The sequence below is a fragment of the Chrysemys picta genome, chromosome 1 (assembly GCF_011386835.1).
Source record: "Chrysemys picta bellii isolate R12L10 chromosome 1, ASM1138683v2, whole genome shotgun sequence".
Taxonomy (NCBI): domain Eukaryota; kingdom Metazoa; phylum Chordata; order Testudines; family Emydidae; genus Chrysemys; species Chrysemys picta.
In genome coordinates, this window is record NC_088791.1 from 297940082 (window position 1) to 297956335 (window position 16254).

The window sequence follows — 16254 nt, forward strand, 5'->3', positions numbered from 1 at the left end:
GGGGGACACAAGCTGAAGAGGCAAAGCTCAGAATTACACGGATCAACCCCCGTACACCCACAATCTGATGGGTTGGTGGGGAGGTTCAATAGGAATCTGGGGCTTCAGCTGGCTACCTTTGTAGAACAATACCAAAAGGACTGGGACTAGCATATCCCATTTCTTCTAATGGCTTATAGAGCAGCAGTCAAAGAGAGTACAAAATGTACTGCAGCACTCATGTTTGGACATGAACTAAGGACCCCAGCAAACCTCTTGTGTGGAGTTCCTGAAGAGTAACAAAGGGAGTTAAACAATGTAGAAACCCTGCACTCCAAAACGGAAAAAGTTCATACCTTTAGAAGGTAGCCTCTGACAAAATGGAAAGGCTGTATGATGTAAGAGGAAATTTTTAAAAGAGGGCACCCTGTCTGGTTCTACAGTCCTAGAGGAAAGAAGAGTAGGAGCCCTAAATTGGATGAACCTTGACAAGGACCCTCTACAGTACTGACCCTAATCAGTGAAGTGGCGTACAAGAACACCGTTGAGGGCCAGAACTAAACCAAAAGTTTTACATAAGGACCATTTGAGAAGATATCAGAGGGACAGAATTTCACTTTGGCTGCCCGTTGAATCTGAGAATGTAGCTGTGGAAGTTGAGTCTTGAAAAGTTGTTACAAAAGTGAATTCACCGTTATAATACAATGAGCAGGGTCTGCCTCAGCCAGCAAATTCCACAGAAACAGTAGATGTCCCTCAGAGGCTGAAAGGAAATCCAGGGAGAGAAAAGCCCTAAAGAGGTTTGGGTGGGAATAAAATTATTTTGGGCTGGTAACATGAAAAACATCTGGATAGAAAGACACTGTACATATGTGAATAGTTAACGTGTATAATTTTTAATTTGTTAAATTATTGATTTCTCTTTGGTCTGATTTGTGAGTGTCACCATTTTAGGCCTCATCAGGATGATGGACAAAGCTGAGGTAGGAAGAGATGTTGTGAGGTAGGTGGGTTGAGTTAAAACCCTATTCAGATTCATAAGTGTGTATACATGGCTCCTTGCACTGTGCATACGCACCAGGAGTGCTTGTGTAGATGCACTCTCTGTTGCATCAGGGTAGGAATTCTATTGGGCAACTCGCCATCATCTGGCATGCTGTCTGTTGGGAAACTTTGGCGATGCATGATGCGGCAGAAACTAGTGCAGCGACGACTGGAAGCAAGGGGTTAAGTTCCCATCATGCAACTTTCTCCATCCCATAATGCCATCCATATCCCATAATTTTTGCACCTTTTTTAAACCCCCCACAAAACTGCATAGCACTTCTCACTGTCCGCCTTCTCTGACAGAAGCATGGAGCCCTCACAGCTCTGCACTATTGTCATGAGCGTTGCAAACACAGGATGAAGAATCCTTCAGTATTTGCAGAGCAGGAAGAAGCGCAACCACGGGGGCCATGACGATTTTGTGGAAGACAGATTGCTGTGGGACATAGTGAAAACCAGTTTAAGGTTGTTGGAGACATTCACGGAGCAGCTGCAGATGGTGCCGTGCTGCTTCTGGGCCCGAGAAACAAACACCGACTGGTGGGATCGCATCGTAATGCAGGATTGGGATGATGAGAAGTGGGTGCAGAACTTTTGGTTGCTGAAGGCCACATTTCTGGATCTGTGGGCTGAGCTTGCACCAGCCCTTCAGTGCAGGGACACCAGAATGAGAGCTGCACTGACAGTTGAGAAGCAAGTGGCATTCGCTCTGTGATAGCTCATCATGCAGGATTGCTACCATTCAGTGGGAAATCATTCTGGAGTTGGAAAATGCCACTGTGTCATGCAGCTGTATAGGACCATTAATTGTCTTGTGCTGCATAGGACTGTGACTCTTGGTGATGAGCAAGACATATTAGATGAATTTGCAGCAATGGGGTTCCGGAACTGCAGTGGGGCAATAGATGGCACGCACATCCCTATTTTGGTACCAGAGTACGTCAACAGAAATGGCTACTTTTCTGTGTCAAGTATCAGAGGGGTAGCCGTGTTAGTCTGAATCTGTAAAAAGCAACAGAGGGTCCTGTGGCACCTTTGAGACTAACAGAAGTATTGGGAGCATAAGCTTTCGTGGGTAAGAACCTCACTTCTTCAGATGCAAGTAATGGAAATGGTTACCTGCCTCTGGAGATTTCCATTACTTGCATCTGAAGAAGTGAGGTTCTTACCCACGAAAGCTTATGCTCCCAATACTTCTGTTAGTCTCAAAGGTGCCACAGGACCCTCTGTTACTTTTCTGTGGTTATGCAAGCATTGGTAGATCACCAGGATGCTTCACCAATATCAATGTTGGCTGGTTAGGGAAGGTGCATGACATTTACATCTTTAAGATCACAGGACTGTTCAGAAAACTACAAGCAGGGACATTTTTTCCCAACCAGCCGATTACCATTGGTGATGTTGAAATGCCAGTAAAGATCCTAGCGAACCCATCCTATCCCTTTTTCCCCTGGCTCATGAAGCCATACACTAGCCACCTCGACAATGCTAAGGAAAGAGTCAATTACCAGCTTAGGAGGTGCAGAATGAGAGTTGAATGTGCTTTTGGTAGATTGAAGGGATGCTGGTGGTGTTTATGCAATAGATTGAATCTCATGAGAAAAATATCCCAATGGGTATAGCTGCCTGTTCTGTCCTGCATAATATCTGTGAGGCAAAGTGGGGAAGTTGCTGCCAGGAGGGAAGTGGTGGAGTGGCTATCTGCTGAGTTGAAATCGCCAGACACAAGGGCTAGTAGAAGACCTTAATGCAGAGCTATGTGGCTGAGGGAAGCCTTGAAAGAGCACTTAACAGTCAGGCACAGTAATGTGGCATGGCGGACTGTTGTGCTGTACCTGGCCCTGAACTTTTGGTGGCTTTTAGGAATTGTGTGGTGCTTGGTGTACATTTATGAATATAACACTGTCTGTTAATGCACCTAATAATTCTGCAGTACTCGCTGTACAATTATGATTAGTACCCTGTTTGTCACTGATCCTGAGTTCTGTCACTCTGTGCAAGAACTAGTAGTGGGTGCTTTGAGAGGCAATAGGCATTCTGCAGCATGTGTTGTTAAGTAATAAAGATGATTTACCAAAAAATAGATCTTTCTTGCATACCAAAAGCAGTGCAAAAAACCAATGTGCAATTAAAAAACAGAATAAAAATGGGGGGGGGGGGAAGAAGGGAGAGATAGCTTAGTGGTTTGAGCATTGGCCTGCTAAACCCATGGTTGTGAGTTCAGTCCTTGAGGGGGCCATTTAGGGGTAGGGGTGTGTGTGTGTGTGTGTGTGTGCGCACCTGTCAGGGACAGTACTTGGTCCTGCTAGTGAAGGCAGGGGACTGGACTTGATGACCTTTCAAGGTCCCTTCCAGTTCTACGAGACAGGTATATCTCCATATATTATTATTATTATGTCTGAAATAAATGAACATAATAGGGGAAAGAACGTTCATGGCCATTTTCATTCATTTTGGCTACATATACAGCAATCATAGCTCTCACTGGTGAGCGTATGTGAAGCTGTGGTTCCCCTTATTGTCCCCCAGTGTGTAGAGGTAGGCTTAGGGATGAAGCCCTTGATGCCATGTGGAATGTTGAGAGGTGTGGAGCAGGTGCTAGAATAGAGTTCGCCACTGACTATAAAGTGGGAGAGACTGTGACTGTTGGATCTGTAGGTCAGTAAGAGTGTGCAGCATTCGTGTTTGCTGTCAGAGATGCATCTTCTTCCACTCCAGGGCCTCTCTCCATACTGTCTGCAACATTCACCCTTCAGTCCCAGTGCAGCACTGGCTTGCAGGACCTCACTAGAATAGATCTGCCTGTGTCCTCTTCTTTCTCCTTATTATGGTCAGGCATTCTGTGTGGGTGGAGGGGGACCCCTCTTGGCCATAGCAGCAGCAGTTACAGATGGAACACCCAGAGGTATCATTGTATTTAGAGCCACAATGGGAAGTGAAAGTTAAGTTTCAGAACTCTTTTCCCTTGCTCCGCTAAAGTTTTAAACAAGACATGCTTATTGACACTTCAGCCTTAATGCGATGGTGCTGTGTGGCCCAGTGAGGGAAGGACTGGCAACAAGGAAGGAATCGTTCTGTTGCATGAAACAATAAAATTTCAGCACATATTTCTATGAGTATGATGCAGGGTAATGGCACTGAGCACTTGTGCTACTTTCCATAGGCGGTGATTCTAGCTGATATCTTGCTCCTGAGGGCAACAAAGACACAGAGAGCACAGCTGCTGCTGGTGTCCCTAAGCTATCCAGGCCCATACACTGCTAGTCTGTTTACTGCAATGGTGCCTGCCAAAGTCATTGTGGAGTGGCGTGGGGAAGAGTCCTACTATGGAGGAAGAAATAAGGCAGCCATCCCCAGAAGCCTTTGGGGGCGGTTTCCGGGTTATTCCATGAAAGTTTCATTGCGACCTCTCAGCAGGATTCAAGGGACATCCCTGTGTACACCCACAAACTGCTCTGTATGTGCCTCTCTCCCCTCCTCCCCAACTAAGTCTACGGGGGAATGAAAAGCAGATAACAACTCTACCTCTGTTTGTTGTACTGCTACCTCTTCTAGTGTGAGCAAATGACTGAAAAGTCAACACCTGTGTCCTGCTACACTGGGGTTGGGTAGCATCTGCACATTTAAACATTGTAATGGGACATGCGTTCACACACTTACCTGAGGTTCCTTCCCCGACATCGGGCTCACCCATGCTCAGCTGCTGGGATTGACTAGACTGCAGTGGAGTCTCGGAAAGATCCTCTCTTGTGGCATAGCTGGACCCCCAGGTTGCATGTCCCCCATTCTCGTTGCTGGGGGAACACAGCAGGGGTCTGTGTCTGGGGCTCCTTGGAGGTATCCAAAGTGCTCTGTGTGTGCGTGTGTGTGTGGGGGGGTGTCTCTGCCAAATATGGCATGCAACTAGTTAAAAAAGCAGCAGGTCTGCAGTTCAGCACCAGATTTATGTTGGCCTCCCTGGCCTTCCGGTATGCCTGCCACAGATCCTTCACTTGCACACAGCACCGCTGCTGAGCCCTGTCGTACCCTTTCACCAGCATCCCCCGGGCAATCTGCTCGTAGAGGTCCATGTTTGTATGATTGCTCCATAGCCTCTTCTTCCCACGGGCCCAAGAGAGCCAATGCCTCCTGTCTACTCCAAGCAGGAGCACATCTGGAGAATGTATCCGGCACGGTCAGTTGAGCAGCTGCACACAACAAAGGAGAGCTGCAAGGTGGGCTCACCAAGCTGGGCAATAAAGAAAAGTAATTTTAAAAATATGTAGGGTCTTAAAGGGGGTAGTGACTTCTGGTCTCTATGACCCGTGGAGAATGGAGTTCACAACTGTGACCGGAGTGGTCAGTGTCAGGCATTGTGGGACAGCTGCTGGAGGGCTGTTAAGGGTGGACATAGGTTACATGGTGTCTACACTTGCACTGCATTGACCACAGTAGGTCAATCATGACTCAATGCTGTTTGGGAAGATGGTGTTACTGCATCCCCGTAAGGGGGCACTTATGTTGGTAGGACACAAATTTAAGCATAGACACATGCACAAATAGGTTGATGCAAGATGACTTAGGTCAAGTTAACTTCATAGAGTGTAGACCAACCCTAAGGAACTGCTCCTTTTTTTTTCTTGGTTCCTCCTGCATTTAGAGAAGGATTTTGTACATTCCTTGCAAGTAAACAAGATTGCATCGAAGACCATACCAAACTCCATCAGTTCCTACTTCCAATGGGAATGTCCTCCTATTTAGACTATTTAGAAAAACTGGACGTGCACAAGTCCATGGGGCCGGATGCGCTGCATCCGAGGGTGCTAAAGGAGTTGGCGGATGAGATTGCAGAGCCATTGGCCATTATTTTTGAAAACTCATGGCGATCGGGGGAGGTCCCAGATGACTGGAAAAAGGCTAATGTAGTGCCCATCTTTAAAAAAGGGAAGAAGGAAGATCCAGGGAACTACAGGCCAGTCAGCCTCACCTCAGTCCCTGGAAAAATCATGGAGCAGGTCCTCAAGGAATCAATTATAAAACACTTAGAGGAGAGGAAAGTGATCAGGAACAGTCAGCATGGATTCACCAAGGGGAAGTCGTGCCTGACTAACCTAATTGCCTTCTATGATGAGATAACTGGCTCTGTGGATGAGGGGAAAGCAGTGGATGTGTTATTCCTTGACTTTAGCAAAGCTTTTGATACGGTCTCCCACAGTATTCTTGCCGCCAAGTTAAAGAAGTATGGGCTGGATGAATGGACTGTAAAGTGGATAGAAAGCTGGCTAGATCATCGGGCTCAACGGGTAGTGATCAATGGCTCCATGTCTAGTTGGCAGCCGGTTTCAAGCGGAGTGTCCCAAGGGTCGGTCCTGGGGCCGGTTTTGTTTAATATCTTTATTAATGATCTGGAGGATGGTGTGGATTGCACTCTCCGCAAGTTTGCAGATGACACTAAACTAGGAGGCGTGGTAGATACACTAGAGGGTAGGGATCGGATACAGAGGGACCTAGACAAATTAGAGGATTCTGCTAAAAAAAACCTGAGGAGGTTCAACAAGGACAAGTGCAGAGTCCTGCACTTAGGACGGAAGAATCCCATGCACTGCTACAGACTAGGGATCGAATGGCTAGGTAGCAGTTCTGCAGAAAAGGACCTAGGGGTCACAGTGGACGAGAAGCTGGATATGAGTCAACAGTGTGCTCTTGTTGCCAAGAAGGCTAACGGCATTTTAGGCTGTATAAGTAGGGTCATTGCCAGCAGGTCGAGGAACGTGATCGTTCCCCTTTATTCAACATTGGTGAGGCCTCATCTGGAATACTGTGTCCAGTTTTGGGCCCCACACTACAAGAAGGATGTGGAAAAATTGGAAAGAGTCCAGCGGAGGGCAACAAAAATGATTAGGGGTCTGGAGCACATGACTTATGAGGAGAGGCTGAGGGAACTGGGATTGTTTAATCTCCAGAAGAGAAGAATGAGGGGGGATTTGATAGCAGCCTTCAACTACCTGAAAGAGGGTTCCAAAGAGGATGGAGCTCAGCTGTTCTCAGTGGTGGCAGATGGCAGAACAAGGAGCAATGGTCTCAAGTTGCAGTGGGGGAGGTCCAGGTTGGTTATTAGGAAACACTATTTCACTAGGAGGGTGGTGAAGCAATGGAATGCATTACCTAGGGAGGTGGTGGAGTCTCCTTCCTTGGAGGTTTTTAAGGCCCAGCTTGACAAAGCCCTGGCTGGGATGATTTAGTTGGGAATTGGTCCTGCTTTGAGCAGGGGGTTGAACTAGATGACCTCTTGAGGTCCCTTCCAACCCTGATATTCTATGATTCAATGATTCATCCTCAGGGCCCCAAAATTTTACTAGCCGCTCAGGTCAAAAAAGGGCAATAGTACCATTTGTTTGCCTGAGAACAGCCTCTTTCCCAATGCAACACTGCTGTAACTGATATCAGCAGAGGTGCTTAAGCTGGAGGGCTTCAATTTAAAAGGGGAGGGAGGCGGAGTGTTGTCCTTGAGGGAGTCTTTGAAACATATTTCTTCCTTCACCTTGGACTTAGATAGTTTGGAGCAATTGACCTGCAAAGAATGCTGAAAATTCTATCTATTTTCATTTGGAGAATGCAGTGAGAGTCGTGTTTCTGGAAAAGGGGAAGTGCTTTTGTTTTTTCGTTGGGGGTGGCTCTGCTGATTTGTGTACATTTTGTTTTATGAAATTGTGTTTTTAATTGATGCCCCGGGTGCTTTTATATTGTGTACTAAACCCAAATGAATATTCACCAAGTACTAATCTTGCTTAATTTGTGAGATCTGATGGGATCATACCACAAGATGTATGGCTACAGGTCAACGAGGCACTCTTAGACAGTGGAGCACTCTTAGTGAACAGTACGTTATGTGCATGAATGAACATTTTCAAACTTGGATGACTGAAGTTAAGTGCCTAAATAAATGATACAATTATTTTTAAACAGTTCTGAGTGCCCACAACTCCTTTTGAGTCAATGGAAGCTGTGGGTGCTCAGCACCAATGAAAATTGGGTAACTTAATTATATACCTAACTTTAGGCTCTCAAGTTTGAAGATTTGGCCCCACTGTGTCAAGAATGGACCAATTAGTTCCTCCCAAAAGAATGGTGTATAGTAAGTGTAGGTAGTCTCTTGGTCTATCCAAGGCCGTGATCAAGTGTCTTGATGTTTTTGGTCTTTTGGCCTCAAGATGAAAACCTTGCCTTTGTTTCTGGGACCTTGAAGTGAAAAAATTCTCGAAGTTATACCTTCACAGATTTGACCACACAGGAGGCAGTTGATTCTAAAAATAAAGAGGGACTGTATAGCCTCTTTTTCATTTCTCTTTCCAGATGGTGGGTTGGTTTGGTTTGTTTGTTTTTAGTTACTAGGGACATTTACATGAAAACAGAATCTTTGTTTCTCAATACTTCACCTGCTCTTGCTGCTTATTCCTTGCCAGAAGTCATTATTCTCTGTTTTCGATGGTGGAATCACTTCCATGGGAGCGAGCATGATATCTAAGAAAGTCTGACACATTTTGGCAGCAAATACGAAGTGGGAGCAGGTGAACTTTCAAGACCAAAGTTCTTGTTTTCATGTAAACGTTATTAAACACTTTACAAACAAACAAAAATCTGCCACACAAGTAAAATGGTTTCTGTATAGGATTTTTTCCCGAGTTTTTCAGGAGGTTGCTTGGTTAAAGTTTGAAAGACCACTGTATATGAGGTGATATATGCTAAATTTCTCAGAGTAAATTTACATGCACAAAATAGTTCTAGTCATGAGTTGTATTAAAATAAACATGGGTTCATTTGTAGATTAAAACTGCTTTCTGAACTATTTATAACAACTCTTATTTGAAGTTTTTCTTTTTTTTAAATAAATCTTTTACTTCCTTCTGTTAACCCTAGCTTGGGAGGGGTAATTTACTCTGCAGTGCAGAGTTAAAAGTCTGAAGTTTGCTTTATAATCAAATTAGGAGGAAGGAAATCCTAGAGGAAATTTACAAAGATTTACATGTCTTTTTTGGCAGTTCTAGTGATTAGGCAATATGTTAGATTTCATGGAAATAATGTACATCCAGCTGAAATGTCAGAAAGTCAGGGAAGCTAAAATATACTGTGACTATTATCCAGAGTGTCTGTCTTTATAGTCCTCAGAAATAGAGATGTCAAAATTAAGTGTGAAATGATCTATCTTTTGTCTAAGAATGTTACATTCTTACAGAATTGTCTCTTGATTTCTAGATGCAGACAATAAGAGGAACAGGCATGGAATGAAATCTTCCACCTTCATGGAAAAAAGGGTAATTTGAATCCAAGCAGTTTTATTTAAAACCTAAACCACCACTGTAGCTAAAGACATGGAGGAATCCACTTTGTGTTGTTACAAGTTTAGCTAGACTTCTGCAAGAGATTGTGTTAGCATAGTCCCAACATGGGAAGTCAGGCAATGACTTGTGCCTTGCGCACAGGAGCAGCTGCATTTCCTAAACAGCGGTTTCTCATTCCTTACTTCAGTCTTATAATTCCCTTGAAGCAATACGTTTCACATTCACAGTTACTTTGGGTGGAACTAATTCCACCACCCCGGTGTCATCTGGTGCAACTGCAGCCACTTAAACCAAGGGTGATTTTGGCCCCATGACTGTGATCTTGGCTTATACAGAAAGTTTTTTTTTCTCCTGAGTTGTATTTCTTCTGTAAAGTACCAGGATACAAGAGAACACACCAGATGCCATGACACCATCGGCTGATATGACAGTCGGCAATACCAGAGCACTAGGATTCTGAGGCATAGGGGAAAAGTGATTTTTCCTTAAACACAGAGGTCTTGCGTGGCCGAATAGCGCATTACCACCAGGCCAGTATCGGGTGCAGTTACATCTCTTTATTTTTAATAAGTCACATTGATTTCAACTAGCACTGCTTCATTTGAGAAACTACAACTATATGTGCAGATTTTAATTCTTAACATGAAGGTTCTCTCAACCTTGGACATTAAAACTGCATCTGGACTCTCATGAAGGCCATAGGCCAAAACATGCCTGCATTTTTTGTACCTCTTGTAAAGCAGACTTCTAACTCCAGTTTATTTAGACTCTCAAGGTGATATCCCGGCTCCATTAAAGTCCACATCAAAACTCCCATTGACTTCAGTGGGGCCAAGATTCCACCCGAGTGCACGTCAAATATACATATATATGGTCTATGGATATAAAAAGCGAAATGGAGCATCCAGCATCCTGAGTTGCACCCATGATTATGAAGATATTTAAAATGACAGGCCGTGCAGACTCATGTCTTGATACATTTGAAACATGAAAAATGTGGTGCTGGCACAGGAGTCTCATTGGATGCAGTGCACTGCCACACCGAGATCAGCGTTCAGGACAAAATCATAGCTCAGTCTTCTGGTTCTCAGCTGAAGAGCAGCACGCTGACTTCTAGAGAGCAGGATATCTCTGTGCGTGGTGACATCCCCTCTAGCAGACAGGAGGAGAGTTACTAACTGTTTCCAGGGAAGCCATATCAAGCTTTCCTCAGCAGACGAATAGTTGCTACAACTCTAAGATCTTGAGGTTAAAGGCAGACCAAAAGAGGGTGTATGGAGAATCCACAGCTTTCAAAGTACTACTTTAATTGGTATATAAGCCTATTGGGACAAATTAATCTCTGTCTGTAAATCCACTTAAATTGGAAAATTTCTTACCCATAATTTCCTTTCTGCTAGCAAGTCTCCCACAATTCTGGACGCCTGGGCTGCTCCCTTCATCTGTAGCTAACAGAGACAGATCAAAGTTTTGGAACCATTTGCTTTGGCCACACTCCCTCTGCTCATACTTGCTGGCAAATGAGTTATTCCAAAGCTGTCCCACTCAGCGTCTGATCGTTTGGCTCATAAGAGTTGTGAAAGACACTGCTCGCAGAAATGAAAGTATCAATAAGACATTTTCCGTTCTGCAGCCCACAATTCTGGATGTCTGAGAAGCAGGAGACAGTGAACAGATGTCAGGAGGGTTCTAGAAAAGGTCAGAAAGAAGAAAGGAAAAAAGGTATCCTTTCTCGTTCATCAGCTTTGCTGAAAGGGAAAAATTTCTGGGCCCCTGCCTGCAGAACCTTCCTGCCAAAGGAAGCCTCTGCAGATGACAGGATGGCCAGCTGATAGTGCATGATAAAGATAGTAGCTATTGACCAGGTGGCTGCCTTGCAAATAGCCAACGTGGATGTATTTTCTCTTTCTGCCCACGCAGAGATCTTGTGAAGTGTGCCCTGACCCCTTCCAAGACTGGAATCTCTGATGTCTTTTTATCCTCCACAATGCATAGCATAATCCATCTAACAATGGAGGACTTGGAAGCTCTGAGTCCTTAGCATTTCAGGTGGGAAGATATGAATAGGGAGTCTGATCTTCTTGTGTAGTCTACTACTACTCTTAGATCCACCAGGTTTATTCTTTCCTCCAGGCTCCAGATGCCTTGAGCTGTTTGGGTTCCCATGTGTGCTTCCCAGCACTCCAGGCTGGTGTCAGTTGTGAGAACCAGAGGATCTGGAAAGCGTATGGGCATACCTTTGTGGACATTGCCCTGGGCTGACAACGATTTTCAGGAGCTGAGCACCAGCGTCGGGATCTTTACTTGATCCTTCCAGTGTTACGGGAAGCGGTCGCACACCTTTAAGATGAAGCTGTGATGGCGCCTGATGTGTGATTGTTCCGATTCCCCTAGGGAGGGAGGAGGGGATACGATGCCAGAGTCCTACTAGTTGAATTAGGAAAGAGGATGGCTGTTTATGAGCCCTGCTTCTTTTCCCTGGGCACTCAGGACCCACTTTAAGATTTGGAGGAGAAGGGCGGGGAATTTGTGGCTCCACAATGGGGCCCTTTGGGACTTCCCCCCGAATTGGCTGGCTAGGGTCCTCCTCATCTTCAGAGCCTCTTGCTGCTCTGCTCAGAGACTCCTGGTCCATTTTCCCCACATCGGAGTTGCAGCTGCTCTGGTGCATACAGTACCCTGCATACCTGTCTGACTCATAACCCTGGGACCTGACCGAGTTAGGAACAGAAGGCTGGGTACAACTCACCATCAGCCAAGCCCAGGAAGGCTGTCTCACAGGTGGAGCACCATTTAGATTTGATTTGGTGCTTTTTAGGCTGCTCTACCATGCCTGAGAGGAGCCACAGCGAAGGCTCAGGGTGGGTTATGTCACCCAGCTGGGAACAGGCCCAGGGAGGAGGGAAAGGCTAGAGAGGGAAAATACTGCTCACCACTGCCCTAAAAATAGCCAAACAGAACCCTGAAAAGAAGAAAATAGGCGGGAGCAACAGAACCACCATCCACACGCTGCCATGGAGGCAGAGAATGTAGAGTGACCAGATGTCCCGATTTTATATATATATTTCTTATATAGGCTCCTATTTTACACCCCGCCTCCCCCCCCCCCCCCCCCGGTCCCAATTTTTCACACGTGCTGTCTGGTCACCCTAAGAGAATGTGGCAGCAAGCAGGAACGGAGGGGGTGTGGCCAATGCACGCTGCACCAAGACTTTGATTCTCCTCCATGAGCTGCACAGAGGAGGGCAGCAGCCCAGAGGTTCAGAAATGTAGGTGACGCTGGGCTACAAAACAGTGGAATTACTCCAGGGATGAATTTGGCCCAGTATGCATGCAGCACTGCTTCCGCAGTTCTCCCACGTTAGAGTACTTCCGAAATGAATACAGACACAGGAGATAAGACGTAGAAGGGCTCCATATGCATTTAGTTAATTCAACGTAAATCACTTGTCACAGGACTAACCAGAAACACCTCCATGATCTGGAATAGTCCAAGTGTAAACATTTTTTCCCAACAGCTTTGTGCCTTTCTGAGACCTTATCCACTTCTATGGATGTGTGGTTAAATGTTAGAATGGCACGTCTGTTATACCAGCACAGCACGTTATAAATTCACGTACAGATCATATCGGTATGGGTTTATTTTGGTTATTCAGAGAGAACAGAACACTAACAATAGAAAAGGGTGGTGTTCACTTTAGAGGGGGGTTTTTTTAGTCAGATTATTTTTGTTGCCTTTCTTTAGTTGTTTACTTTTTAATTGACTGTAAACAAACAGAATGAATGACGTTTTGAAAAACTGGTATAACTATTTTAATACTGGCCGTTTTTCTCTTTCAGGCTTTGTGTACACTAGCACTGTTGTTGGCAAAACTTTCGTCGGCCAGGGGTGTGGAAAAAAACCACCCTGACCAACATAACTTTCACCAATAAAAGTGCCCGTGTGGACAGCGCTATGGTGGCGGGAGACACGCTCCTGCCAGCATAGCTACCGCTGCTTGTTGGGGGTAGTTTTGGGAGCACTCTCTCCTGCCGGTGTAGAGCGGCTACAGAGGAGACCTTACAGCAGCGCAGCTGCAGCGATACAGCTGTGCCGCTGTAAGGTCAGTTGTGAAGACACAGCCTTAGTAAATGTGGAAATAGTTGTTTTCTTTCCTCTAAACAGTAAACGTCCCTACTGGTATAAACGTACAGTGTTTTGTTTTGTTTTCAACAGAGCACAGAAGAGACAGCAGCAGAAAATAGTTTACGACTTTTAAGGAAAAAACATAACAAACACAAAGGTTTGACAAATAATTAATATTATTACCACAATTTGATGCTATAATAAATTGTACTGAAATGGCCAGTGTGAGGTCAGGTCACTTCCTAGCAGCTGAATCACAGCTTTACTTTTCCTTTTTTTCTCAGTCGGCCAATTCTCTGCGCGCTGGCAAGAGAGTGGGGTTCTGATTTGCAGAACAGCTGTGTGATTTCAAAATAATTGTGCAGGAAGCAAATCCCACTGCTTTGGCTGAGGGCCATTATTATCCAATAAGAGTCAATTATTCCCCAGTGGTTATATAATCCCTTTACCCTGAGTGGCTGCTGGTCTCAGAACTCCTCATCTGTAGGCCCACAGCAAACATGGATGGCTAAGCTTCTGCCCCCTCCCCTCCCTCCAGATATGAAATGAGATTACATTTAGAAAGGAAATTTACTCTTAGCTGGAAAATTAACATTAGCCTCCTTTAAAGGGGAAGGAGGAACAGGCAGTAGAGTTATTGAGAAGGCTGGTGTGACATGGGTTAGTGGGGCCAGAAGTTGAGGTAACCATTGTAGGGGATATTCCTAAATTATAGAACACATGCTTAATTCTGCATTTGTTAGAGTGTTACAAAGGGGTAGATGGGTCTTGAGAGTCACCAAAAAAATGTGTTACCTAATTTATGAACAGACCCTTAGTTGTGGCTAGGAAGATGTGGAGACGAGGCCAGTAGCCAGTTAAGAGTACAGGTGAGAGGATGTTAAGCCCATTTCAGTACAAAAACTATTCAAAGATGTTTCTAGTTACAGCTGGTTGATAACCTGCCCCTCAAAATGTTTTAGGCCACCATGCAGTTATTACCTCAAAGGGAAGCACAGTCTTTGAATAGTGGATGTACACTGTAGTATAAAATGCATTGTAACGTGTGTGTTTTATTTGATTTATCTGTTGTAATTGCATCTTTCTGTAGTAAAGCAAGTTGTCGAGCAGCCTGCTTAGTAGGTAGCGTTCCTTTCCAATGTTTTATACTGCACAAAAAGCATTGTTGTAATTACCCATTGGGATTACTCTTCCAAATAATGAGAGAGTTTCTATTAAAGAGGCAAAAGTGGCATTTACCTACAGTGTATGGTGGCTAAATTCAGTGTGCTTGAAATACATTACCATGTATTTTTTTAAAAAATTATACCACTCTGTATTACTGCTACAACTGTACTTCAACGAGCAGAAGACCCTCAGAGAAAATGCTGGAACATTTTATTTATATATTATAGGATATCTGGTATAAGCAGAGCTGTACTTTCTTTCTCGCAATGTCCCATCAATAACAAAATTATATATAAATTAGTTTTTTAACTCTGACACTTGCTCCTGTAATTTATTCTTCACCTGCAGTCCTAAATCTTAGAGCTGCATCCTCATAATCCTCTTCACAATAACTAACTGATGTCAAAACCTAAGATCCTGATTTGAAGTGGGGGGGAAAAAACTGCAGGAACAAATAATCCTGTAAAAACAGCCTGTTTTCATGAAAATGGCCTGCGGAAGAAACAAACCCAGAGGGAAGAGTAATTTTTTGGTTCCCCAAAGTTGCCCAGATGTGCTCAACAGCCCTTTTAATCGAGGACCCATGCTTTAATAATGGGATTTGTTATACCTTCTCCTGAGGTCTTTACTCAAACCCTTCAAATAAAGAGACAGTTTATCTTTTTTCAAAACAAAGGAGGTTCCCACTTTAATACAAAGTGTACACATGTCCCTCCTTTCAAACAGCCCATTTATTTTAGCATAATTGAGGACTGTCCTGAGACAGACTGGGGGGAAAAAACAGGTACGTATATTTTCCTAGTTTCCCAACAGCCGCAAAGTTGCCATATAAAGTGGACCTGCAATATAAGGCAAGTGAATTGCTGTCATTTGGGAGATCCGTGTTCAGGAACGGATACTATTCTTCAGCCAAATCCTGTTCAAATTGTTCCTTATTAGAACTATTTCTCCCCCTTCCTGATCAAACCATGCAGCAGCATTAAGAGAGGAGGTAGTGAAAGCTATCTGATTTACCAGACTGAGAGATGCATGGAGGAATATGAATCTAACGAAGGATTGTGGTGACACACTTTGCCTGCCTGGAATTGAGAGGGGTTTATTACTGGCACTGTGCCTATTGGCTTCTGACCCTTTCAGAGCCTCATCTGAAAGGGTTGAGGAGGTAGAATTAGAACCATTAGTTTAGTCATGTTCAGTCACATTTAGGAGAGCGCGAATAGGAGCTGCTACAATTAGTGTAAAGGACTTTGAGATGCAATGAACTACAGTATCTGTGCTGAGACACAATTTCAGTAGAAGTGTGTGTTCTATATTTTAACAGCAAGAATAGACTTTCTTAGGAAGTGCAAGCAGGCTGGACTTCTGGATGGCATATTTAAAGAAATGCTAGACACACTTCACCTTGCAAAGGAAAAACTGATGGATGACAACACTTCAGAAACAGGTACTCTGAACAAATAGGAACTCTGCTTTGGACAGATTCTGAGCTGAGCCATTTAATTCTTGGTACCTTTAACTCGGGGTCATTTTCACCTTTTTAGAGCCCTAAATGGTTTGGGTGTTGATTACCTAAGAGACCATCTCTCGCTTCCTTTGCATACTACTTCAGTGTTAGTG

General features: G+C 44.4%; 1 protein-coding gene across 1 annotated transcript in view; it reads left to right on the plus strand.

Moving 5' to 3' along the window:
- The window catches only part of LOC101950365 (histone-lysine N-methyltransferase SETDB2), a 93792-nt gene that overhangs the window by 73542 nt on the left and 3996 nt on the right, over window positions 1–16254 (plus strand). Inside the window, exons 21-23 of the mRNA XM_065582429.1 lie at window positions 9259–9317; window positions 13561–13627; window positions 15959–16081. Of these exons, the coding sequence (XP_065438501.1) occupies window positions 9259–9317; window positions 13561–13627; window positions 15959–16081 (249 nt within the window). The remainder of the gene's footprint in view (window positions 1–9258; window positions 9318–13560; window positions 13628–15958; window positions 16082–16254) is intronic.